This window comes from Microtus pennsylvanicus, chromosome 10 (assembly GCF_037038515.1).
Source record: "Microtus pennsylvanicus isolate mMicPen1 chromosome 10, mMicPen1.hap1, whole genome shotgun sequence".
NCBI classification, from domain to species: domain Eukaryota; kingdom Metazoa; phylum Chordata; class Mammalia; order Rodentia; family Cricetidae; genus Microtus; species Microtus pennsylvanicus.
In genome coordinates, this window is record NC_134588.1 from 43,991,437 (window position 1) to 44,003,581 (window position 12,145).

The 12,145-nt window shown below is 40.3% G+C and overlaps 1 protein-coding gene across 1 annotated transcript in view; it reads right to left on the reverse strand.

The window, feature by feature from the left end:
• The window catches only part of Hmcn1 (hemicentin 1), a 452,651-nt gene that overhangs the window by 338,397 nt on the left and 102,109 nt on the right, over window positions 1–12,145 (reverse strand). The window contains exon 2 of the mRNA XM_075988199.1: window positions 1,504–1,574. Within this exon, the coding sequence (XP_075844314.1) occupies window positions 1,504–1,574 (71 nt within the window). The remainder of the gene's footprint in view (window positions 1–1,503; window positions 1,575–12,145) is intronic.

Below are 12,145 nucleotides of genomic sequence, written 5' to 3' on the forward strand. Positions count from 1 at the left end.
GGGGGTTGCAATGTCTGAGACCCCGCTACCTCTCATCCCTTTCTGGGCCCACTCTGTCCCCAAGCTCTGTGTTCTGCCTCGAGGAACTGGCATAAATTCTCCCATCACTGTTCCTAGCTCTTCTCCTGAGGTTTTTGCATATGCTACTCTTTGCTCAGGAAGTTACTGTCCAAATCTTCTCTTCTGCACTCCCTTAGCAGAATTTACAATCTTTAAAATACTCAAAGTCTTATCTTGAATGGGATTTCTTCCGGGAGTCCTGCTCTGTCCTCCAGACTTATCCGTGTCTCACTACCTCCTTATCACAGGGCAGGTGGTGTACCGTGCTGTGTTGTAAGACTTCCACAGCCCTTGGCCGAGAAGCATGAACAACACAGAGAGTCAAGTCACTTAGAAATGAGGGGTTGCCTCTGGAACAGAAAAACACTGCACGGAGGAGACAAAACAATGTTTTAAAATGATAAATCTCTGAACTAGATGGGCGGAGAGTGAAACACTGAAGGCTGTAATGGCCTGGGAGAAAGCCTATGAGCCACTTGACTACAGCTTCTGGTGGATGTAAAAAAAAAAATAAAAGCAGCAACAAGTGTAAATTTTTTTAATGGAATAAATACATAAGTAATATGAGCAGCATAGGAAACTGCATCAGCATCTCCGATGCCGTGTGCTGAAGGAGACTGAGATGTCTGAATTAGTTATTGCGGAAAGGGAAGACTTGAAATAGTGGCGAGGTTCAGGATGTTTGTGGTAATTCAGGGCTAAAAAGTGCAGTTAGAGTCCGCTGAGATCGGCTAGCAGGTCAAGGAGTAAGGAGGTGCTGTTTAAGTGGAAAACGACACAACACACGTGGACGTCGCTGGGAATGGCAAGAGTTCTGAGGGGAACTATGAACAATGAGTCCAGATGGATGCTGGAAAGAGGCACAAACGTCTAGAGATGAGAGCAGGAGAAGCCACCAAGGAAGCGTAGTAAACCAGCCGCACAGAGGCGAATTCTTTTAAATGAATGGATTTAGGGATAATCTCAATGCAGCATGAAGGGGACAACTCATTCTCCAAGTACTGCTTTCAGAATGATCCTGAAGTGAACGCTACTGGCCTTTCCTGTTAACCATATGTAATTTATACCCCAAAATTCTATATGGGCAATTTAGAGGAAGGAGATTCACAGTCACCTTGGTTACATTTTTTTTATGTTGTAAGAAAGATTAACCATTTCTTGTGTATCAAAGGCAAGGGACCTTCCTAGGACAGGGTTCAGCAAATGGTTTCTGTAAAGAAGACAAATCTCCTCTGTCACAACTTCTCAGCTCCATTGTTACAGGGCAAAGGTGGCTGTCGGTGCAGCACAAATGAACTTACATATTCTACATCTGTTGATTCAGTCTAGACATGGGGGGAGGGACATGACATGTCTTGAGTCCCCTGAGGGAATAATTACTTCCTTCAGATTTTAAAAGTAAGGAAAGTCAGCCAAAGATACACGGTTTTCCATTTCACCCACCTGAACATAGAGTTCTCTGAGTTCATATTGAAACTTTTTGGGATCTGTGGTAATTGTCACTGGACCAATTTCTGTGAAGACAAAAAAAAATAGCATAGATTAATAAACAGTAATCAACAGCATTAAATACTTTACTATGTTTGTAAATGTCTTTTTTCCATTAAATAATTATTAAATATTAAATAGCAATAAATAATTATTGACTAATAAGCAAAGTACCAAAGACCCATTTTATAGCTACCAGAGCTAGTTCATAATTTACTATGGATTTTATACAGCTAAAACAGTATTTTTTAACTTTAGGGAATACAAGAGGGATAAGAACTGGCACAAGACCCAGTTCTTTTTAATTTCATCAGTCAAAAAATACTGAGCATATATGTGACTGTTAATACCTAAATGGATTAATCTCACATCCAACCTGTAATTCAATTTTCTACATTATAGAGAAAAGGCCACCTTAGTTAATTCAAAATAAAGAAACTGCTAAACGAGAGGGGGGGGAGGGAAGGGAACGGAAGAGAAGAGAAGAGAAAAGAAAAGAAGAGAAAAGAAAAAAGAAAAATGAGCATTCACCACCCAGTCTGTAAGATTTCTTAATAACTTCAAGAGGCACAGATACAAAGGCATTGGCCATACAAGAAACAGTCCTTCCAACTTCTTTCCCTGTGACTGGGATAGCTGGGTCTTATTATCACCATTGCCCTAAGCTGGCTCGGCTCACAGTCACCTTCAGAGCAGTGTTCCCTCCAAGATTTCCTTGAGGGACAGAGCAAGCCACCACTTCTAACAGGAACAAGGCAGGACTACTTCTTCCCATGCAGAGTCATGACGTGTGGTTTAAGTCAAGTGAAAAGCAGCCATCCAGATACCAGCTTGTATTACGATGATTACAAACACACATGCACACACATTATTTTTGGCAAATGTAACATGATTGTGACAAATACTTTTCAGTGCCTAAAGCTTATTCTTTAAAAAAAAAAAACTTTTAAATTACATAGTTGAAAGTGCCGTGCCCATGTGTAGATACCATTCACCTTTTGAGAAATCATCCGTGTCTTTGAGTAATAGTATTAAAATTCATCTGTGTATCATGCAGAAATGCATAGCATTTAAGTTCCTAGAGCAGATCGCAAGTTTTCTATTTCATGTAAAAAAAAGATCTAGGATGCATTCAAAATTATAGTGTGCAATAGCAACACAATATTAGAAATATTCTTAATAATTAGCTTTTATAAAAGATATTCTAGCTTCAGAGGCATATTGGATGTTATACTTCAAAGGATAATAGCTAATTAGCCAGGCCTTCTATACCATGCTACATATGGCTTGAAAGCAGATGTAGAATTTGAAAAGTAAATGAGATAAACTAGAAAAGAGCACAATTTCTCTGCCATGACCTGTGCAATTTTTCTTAGAAATGCCACAAGAAAAAGTATCTTGAACCTTCCCTATAGATTAGACACCTTGCAATTTGCAAAAGGAATGGAGAGCTGATTGGCTAAACCGTGTGAAAATGCAAACATCTGCATTCCATACAAAGCAGAGTGGCCATTAGCCATGTTCTGAGTGTATGGAAAAATGAGGGAAGCCGATTCCCCCAAGACTAAACAAAGGCATACTTTGCAAAGGAATGCAAAACAGTGACTGGGCATGCCAGACAGTTACACCCTGACAGACGAATTGTCAACAGCAGTGTCAAGCCAACCTTCTGTGTTCCTGCATGGCATACTACTCAAGTCTTTCTAGAATGGAGACAGGATGCAAAGAAGATGGGGGGGGGGGGTGGAACTATCTAAGAATAAAGGGAGAAAAGAGTAAGGAATGTGGCTTGCAAAAACTGAAAGGATTTGCATACGTGTTTTTCTTTAAGAATCGGGGTCAGAGGTGCTATTTGTGTAAGAGGACTGATTAGCCTTCCTTTAGTTACCCAGAGACTGTCAAATGTACACCTGTTTTCAACCAAGATCAGAATCTGCTCTAAAGCTCATTAATAAACATTTTTGCAAACTACTCTGGACAGCCGAGATAAATCTTTTATCATTTATGAGAAACGCTCAGGAGAGGTAACGGCTTGCCAAGCTGCCATATTCCTCCAGCTGGAAGCATCCTTTCCAACTTTTAAAACACTGAATGATACGACTATTTGGCAAACCCAGCCCTCCTCCCTTACAGCACTTGCTTTCATTCCAGTCTTTCTCTTTACTTAACAGAGCCCTGCATCTGTGTGTCACTGGCAATTTCCTCTTCCTTTTCACTCATGATGGTTTCATTTCCTGCCAAACTTGCAGTGATGTTCAGCAGGTACAACTTTGTCCTCTCTTCCTGCCCAAATGTGGTCCTTTACTCGTCACAAAATGTCATGGGCGCTCTCAAAGACAACCCAAGCTCTTCTTTCTGGGGATTCAAATTTCAAACTTTGCTAGAATCCTGTAGCAGGAGTTTTTTGAGGTTCTCACCATCCCCAAGGTCTTCCCCTGACCTTCATCTACTTGAGGATCTTTCTATATAGGGCCTCATTTAAATCCAGTCTCTTGAATGTTTTGCCTTTTCGCTAATGTCCTTTAACGTCATCTCAATCATTTGATTGTAATAAAAACAACGGAAGACTAAAAGTGAGTATTTAGCAGAATGGATTACTCTATAGATTGATAATGGTTTACAGTGAAAATTCAAACCCAACAAAAATTACACATGAAATAACCATCAATCTCACTGGGGAATTACAGAGCAAGGAGAGGGGTGGAAATCCCTTGGTTTCATCTTTGTATCTTACAAACAAGACATTTCAAGGTGCAGAGAAGATGAAACTGAAAATTTTGGATGCCAATAAAAGAGGAAAAGGCAGCTAATATTTCCTATACTGATGAACCTATGCAGCTCACCAGCTTTCCCACTTTTGCAAAGCATGCGTTCTATGAATGATTGTACCACCGCTAATATTGTGTTCCTTTACTCTGAACCATAAATGGAATGAGTCCTAACTGGAATGCCAATCCAATCCCTAATTGGATGCCTAGAATTCTTTATTATTGCAAGCCATGATATTTTCTTAATAAACAGTAGAAAACTATCTCTGTTGCCTAGTAAATGCTGTAATCAAACATAAAACAAAAAAACATGGAAAAGATGTCTCACTGGAAAATCGCTTCTCAAATCTACTTCAAACACCATCAGAGCAGACAAACAGATTTGGCCCTCAAAATCTTCACAATCAAGCAGGAAAAGTAAAATGTAGAATTATAACTATACTATAATGTAGCAAGTACACAAAAAGAATTGTGAGAAAGATCATGTAGGAGCTCTAACTGATTTTTGAAAATTACTTTATTTGACAAATAACTAAGAGAATTGAGTGTGACGGCATATGCTTATAATCTCAGCACTTGGGAGGTTGAGGAAAGAGGATTTCAAGTTTGAGGATAGTCTGAGCTACATAGTAAGACCATGCCTTGTCCACCAAAAAAAAAAAAAATGCAAAACACACACACACACAACTAAGGGATATTTCATCCAGAACATGAAAACTTGTACAGGCCAAATAAGATCCTTTTTAATGTGAGTTTCTTTCTAAGTCCATACATCAAATTTTCAATGCATTCCTATATTGACTCATGTAAGTTACTACCTAGGGCTGTGTTTGCAAGGATAATCACAGGAGACCATAACATAGACTATCTCCCTTGGAACCCTACAACATCCTCCTGACATAGGCAGAGCAGATTAAGGATAGAGACAAGTGAAGTTTAGACGATAAAACAGCCACTCAATCTCTTGAAGGGCCATAATACCCTGCATCTGCAATAGCATCTGCCCCATGAGTCTGGTTGGTAAGCCATTTTTATGTACCCCTTGTCTTAACCATCAGCACTTAGAGAGGATGAACTCAGTGAACATCTTAGTAGACTGTCAAAAGTATTGAAAGACAAGAGAAGGGAAAAGAGAGAAAATAATAAAGGTTAAACCAAGGTTTGGAGGCCTAACTCACATTTGCACCGTAAGTCCATCAGGGGCTCCTTGCTAAGCTAAGATCGGTGATACCAGATTCATCAACTGAAGATTTCTCATGTCCAACGTAACCACAATGCTTTGTCCACTGAGTAAATGAATGGTATACCCAATATTTTAATTTCCACACGATTTATTTTCTTAAAAAAAACCGTCTTGGTAGTATGTGTAAAAATGTAAGATACATGTCACAATTTTAATGCCCCCTTTTGATTAAAAAAAAATCTTAAACCCTAAGAAGCACTTGCTTTGTCTCAATAAATTTGCTATTTCCTGTTTCCAGGGACTTTATCAGAGGCATTGGATTTTGTCCCAGCATCTCAGCCATTGTTCTCCTAATCAGCCATTGCTGGACCTACTTGAGAAAATAATGGAAAGAAATTCACAATGTAATATTTTCTTACATTGCTTCATTTGGCAAGATCAATATCCAGCTTCTCGCTTCCTTTTTCCTTTCCACACACAGATTGCTGCCCTGGCAGTGTTTCCACCTTGCTCAGAGCAGTCTCTTGATAATGAGAACCTCTTCCTCACTGCTGCCTTCTGGGGGTTTGCTTGACTTCGTGGCTACACTCATGCTTTGTGTTTTTTCTCTCAAATATGTTGATAGTTGCAAATAAGAAGGTGAAAGTGACGAATAGCATTCAAGCATTATAGAAGAATCAAAGCGATATGTGCCAATAACAAGCATCTTAAAAGAAGTCTGAACTAGCAACCGCAAAGGGCCAAGGGAATAACGCACAGAACGGCAGGAAATGCTCTCCGTATCTGAGAGAGACAGAGAGAGACCCTAGAACTCCAGGGGAGCTCTCAGGGGAGGCACCAGGAAGGAACCTGGTTTTAGCGGCAACCTGAAGAGACTGCCAGGTTAACAGACAGACAGACGGCAGAGGGCTGGGCCTCCAGAGACAGCCGCCTCAGATTTCCTCTCAGCCTAGACAGAACTTGATCCACTTTCAAAAAACTGTATTCTCAATTTAAGACAAATCAATTCTAAATGATCTTCTGTGCAAACGGCCAGTATAATTATACACATTCAAAGCATTCAACGTGTTTTCTGAATAAAAAATAAACCATGTTTCCTGTTGGGAGATGCAGCAGAAATTGGATTAATGATTATACTCAGCTTAACCACGGTATTCTCTTTCCAGGTCCCCCACCACTGTCCTGAGCCATTTTAAAACAATCTGCATCGAATCGCCCAGAGCAGATCGGATACGGGAGTTTGAGCTGAGTTAGCGCCAAGTACATTTCAGGACTTGTGGAGTTGCATGTATTCCTCCTCACATTAGAAGAGGCACCTGTAAGGACCACTGAACAACCCTTAATGAATGTTTTGGCCACATTTGGTGCATTTTATAAAATTGGACTCAGAGATGAATTCATGAGAAACAGGTTATCTAACACTGACTAAACATTGACTAAACAGCATTCTGTTCCACTTTCCAAAAGGAGCACCCATTGAACAAATGGGTTGTGTGATAGCCTTCAGGATATGCATTCTACAGACCTACAGTGTGCATATAGTGCACAGATGTGTTCAGCTCATTTATCCTGTGCTGCAGAACAGGATGTAGAAAAAAAAAGTTCAATGAATTCAGCAACGTTACACAGTGCTTTAGAACAGGAAGCAAAGAAGAATGCCTTCATAACAACCATGGAAGATGAGGTATGCAGAGCAGGTTGTTATCGCTTAGACTGGATTCTGGCCAGGGCATCAGCAAATACCTTTGTACAGACAGCCGTGGGATTTTTTTTAAGAGAAACAAAATTCAGACTTTCAGTTTTGTATATATTTCTAAACAAAAAAAATAGACTTTTGGCTTGAATATGTCTGTGTGTTAATAAGGAAAGACAGGAGAACATAAGATAGTCTAAATTCATCTACTTAATAAGATTTAATTAAACAGTTTTTCTAATACAGTCAAGGTACTATGAAAGAAAAAATTAAAACAAATGTCATTTCCAAGAATACTTCTCAAATTTAAATAACTATATTATTATATAGAAATGTTCCTTAAATTTTAGAATTAAAATTTTGAAATCTTTTGTATGAGTGTGTATGACTCTGTGTGTGTATGAGTAAGTGTGTGTGCTAAAAGTGAGTCCTGTGTCTGTGAGTGTATATGTGTGCGTCAGTGAGTGTGTGTGTGTGTGTGTGTGTATGTATGCATGAGTGACTGCGTGTGTGTGGGTGTATGGGTTCATGAGTGAATATATACATATATATATATGTATTATGTTGTGTTAGTGTGTGTATGTATGAGTGACTTGTGTGTGTATGAGTAAGTGTGTGTGCTAAAGTGAGCCCTGTGTCTGTGAGTGAGTATATGTGTGTGTATCAGTGTGTGTGTGTATGTGTACGTGAATGACTGCATGTGTATGGGCGTGTGTTCATGAGTATAATATAAGTATGTTTGTTCTGTTAGTGTGTGTATGCATGAGTGACTGTGTGTGTATATGAGTATGTGTGATACAGAAATAGGCTTCCTTGTGGATTATTTAAACATGCTTAGTGTTAGCCACCCAGCCTATCCTCTGCCATATGTTCTCATCTTCTCTCCAAACCTCCCTCTCCATTAGTCAGCGTTCCCATTTTGTATCACCTGTATATTCACATAAAAGGGCTTAATTGGAGTTATCCTATACAGAGGATTATGCTCATCCCAGAAGTCATAGGTTGACAAATAAAAAGCCCAGCACCAGGTGTGGGTGATTATGCCTTGAGTTGTTGGTTGGGAGTATCATATAGACACCCCCTAAACAAACAAGCTACTGCCACTGAGTTTGGTTGCCCACCAGAACTTTAGGGTAAGTCACCATGGCTTAAAACATTATACACTTTGGTCACGGGACATGAGAGATCAACTTGGTACTGACCAGGAAGCTTCCTTCATGGTGATTGGTTTGCACAGCACCAGTGCTGGGAGGGTTAGTGGAAAAATTGTTATTAGCATTCTTACCCATCTATTAACCCTATGAACTTCAGTAATAACGAACATGGCATCATGCCAACGTGCCCACGGGAACAATAGTGGCACAAGCAGGCTGATGTTAGCCAAACACTTGCTGATTGGATTTAAGGCACACTTTTATTATTCTTCTAAGTGGACATAGTATCAAACTCCAAATTTGTATCTTTTATGTATAGATTAGGGCAGATCTCAGAACTCATCAGGGAAGGTTCCTTGTGCAGTGGACTGTGGTTAGTGTGGGGACTCACTACTGGCCTAACTGAAGAGAATGTCAGTGAAGTGCTCACCCACAAATGGGATATCTGTCTCACACATACAAGGTTCAGGAATCATTGTGGAAGAGGGGGCAGAAAGGTTCTAAAAGCCAGAGGCCAGAGAGGACCAGAGTATAAGTGTTCTCAACATTGTAGGACCTCGGCACTCATGAACTCAAAGCAGCTGTGTTGCCCACACAAGAGCAAGCTATTCACCTTGGATCTGTGAGGGATCACAAGCCTCTACCCTGAACTGAGGCGTAACAGCTGACAGCTTCCAGGAGGTCAACTATTTTCCCGGAAATGGCCCCACGTTTCTAAGTATATAGGCAGCACAAGTAGAACTCAGTAGGTTGAAAAATGAAAAGAAGAAGAGGAGGAGGAGGAGGAGGAGGAGGAGGAGGAGGAGGAGGAGGAGGAGGAGGAGGAGGAGAAGAAGAAGAAGAAGAAGAAGAAGAAGAAGAAGAAGAAGAAGAAGAAGAAGAAGAAGAAGAAGAAGAAGAAGGAAAGAAGACGATGATGATGATGACGACGACGTTGACAAAGTTTTAGGGGACGACGACGTTGACAAAGTTTTAGGGAATGGGGAGCTGGGAGAAGGATATGGTGACTATGATTAAATTACACTGAAATTCTCAATAAATAAATGCTAAGAATATAAGCATGTGTCTGCATACACAGCAAGATTGTGATCTTAATTCTTTGGGGGCAGACGCCTAGAAGTAGGCTGAAGCATGAGAATCTCAAGTTTGAGGATAGCCTGGGCTACATAGCAAGGCTCAAGACCCTGTCTCAGAGCTAGAAGAAAGTAAAGAAGGAAAGAAGGGAGGGAGAAGAAGAAAAAAAGAGGGGGGAGGAAGGGAGGAATGGAGGAAGAAAGAAAAGAAGAAAGGAAGGAGGGAAGGAAGGAAGGAAGGAAGAATGAGCCAGGTAGTAGTATCTCAAGCTTTTTTAATCCCAGCACTCAGGAGGCAGAGGTGGGTGGATCTCTGGGAATTTGCTTTCAGCCTGGTCTACAAAGCAAAGCAAGTTAGAGCGTAGTCAAGACTGTTACACAGAGAAATCCTGTCTTCAAAAAAAAATGAATAAAAATAAAAAAGTAGAAAAGAAAGAAAAGAGATGGGAAATTTCCTAAAACGAGGTAGAACTGCTGAGTCACACAGTAATTCTATTTTTACTTGATTTTTACTTGTTTTTAAAGTGCCATACTGTTTTCCTCGATGCTATCAAGTTTTACATTTTATCAGCTGTAGATAAATTTTCTAGTTTCTCCAAATCTGTCCATAATTTATTATTTTTCATGTTTTATTGTTGTTGTTCTATATACTAGCCCTTCTAATGTGTGGTGGTATCTTACAATATTTGATTTCCCCCATGATTAAACATTGAGGACATTTTTAATATACTCACTGGACATTTGCACATTTTAATATTTTAAATTTTAAACATTTTAATATTTCCTCAAGTATTCTGCACATCTTTGAAACAAGCTGTTTGACCTGTTGCTGAGTTTCAGGGACTCATGCAGACCCTGCAGTTGAATCTGCTGCCCCACATAAGATATAGTGCTCTCCACAAAGGTCGTCTCTTTCCTGTCAAGAGTTTCTTTGGATACATATAATTTCATTGAGGACAAACTTTTTTGCAAAAATGACTGGATTTCATTTTAAAGTTAGGAGACTCACTCACAGCAGGTTCTAGGGCAGAGAGAATAAGCGACTGTGGGGCGCCTAGTCGTCCATGAACATGTGTATCATCCTCCTCCCCTTAGAGGACAGGGATCATCGCGAAAGAAGCCGTGGAAAGAAAGTAAAGGGCAGCTGTGAAACAGGGCTCTGCAGCCACGAGAGGAATGTTTTATACTCAGACTGGCTGTGACTGCCTTCATAAGACAGGAACAACCTCAAGCCAGTCAAAATCCCAGCATGAAGGGGAAAGGGCTCACAAAGTCCCACCTCTCGTTGAGGAGCTATGGGAACAGATGACTGTCGGACGTGGGAAGTCAGAAGAGCTTGGATGAGGCTATGATGGGTTGCTCATGTTCCAATGGCTAGCCCCTCATCCCTGTACCTACGGGCAGCCCTACATGAACTCAATGGCCTTAATTAGTACTGTAGCTGGAAGAGAAAAGTGGTAGGGGATGCAGAAGAAGTTGGAAGGTAAGAAATGAGGATGGCTTTGACCAAAACACATTATATTTGCATATGAAATTCTCAAAACTAATATTTTTAAGAGAAAATGTAACAATAAATTGCTATGTTAGACAATTCTTTAACATTTACATCCTTTCAAAGAAATACACAGATAAGTTCAGGCTAAATAAAAAGGAAAATTATTAAGAAAAAAAAGAGTCCTCAGCTAAGAATAAAAACTATGCATTTTCAAGGCTTTACAAAAGAATCTACTTTTGTTAAGATTTCCACATGTTGGGAGAATAGACTAGACTTCAGTCTTGATTGCTTCCATAACAATCAAGCAAATGTATGCAGTCTTCCGATTGTGCTTTCAAGAAAAAAAATGTAATTAGTGATCCAGACCCATATTTGCAAGTATTTTATTTAAAAAATACAGGAGATATGTTAGCATATGATGGGTGTGTAAATGATTTTCCCTAAATATTCATATCAATTCAAGCAATAGGAACAACAACCTTGAGGATGGCTCAGCTGTCAGGCAAAAGCACAAGCAAACAAATGATTTAAAGGAAGTCTTGATTAGAAGGCTCAGAAATATCTGGGTGTGCCTAGGCAGCTGCATGGATTTATGTCCAGTGCATTTGTGCACAGCCCGGCTCCGAACAGAGCCCCGCCCTAGAGTTTAATGCTTTACAGTCACTACTCTGAAATTACTTTTGTCTTTGGACTCCTTTTACAAATGAAGTTGGATAGAATAATGGACTTAGACGATAGGGCTTTGAGCCCTGGTTAACGCCTGAGTCTGGCTTCCCACTGTCTTCCAGAGCAGGTGGTCAGCCTCAGACTGTTCTACTTGCAGATTATGCCACCCAATCAACTCAGACCAGCTGTCATTTCAATGCTACAAGGACCAGGATGAGCACAAGCATCAGGGCCCTCAAACACCCTGCACCAACAAGGAGCAGTGCGTGGGGAGTGTAAAACTTGCTCCGAATCGGTAGAACTCCAGCAGTGGCTGAGAGTAAGCTCCCTCAAGCCTTTCACATACTCTGGATCTAAACATACTCTGGTGCCCAGGTTTAAAGACTGCTGTGAGTTGCCTCTTCATCAAAGGATGGGACTCTTGGGAAAGACCTCTGCCTCAGCTTCACTCACTGCACAAATGAGGTACACAACATGGGTCTCGAGGCTTGGAAGAGAGGCAACCTCACATGGCAGACCTGCCATGGGTCAAGTGCATCCCACATGATAAAGAACCTTTTAGTAG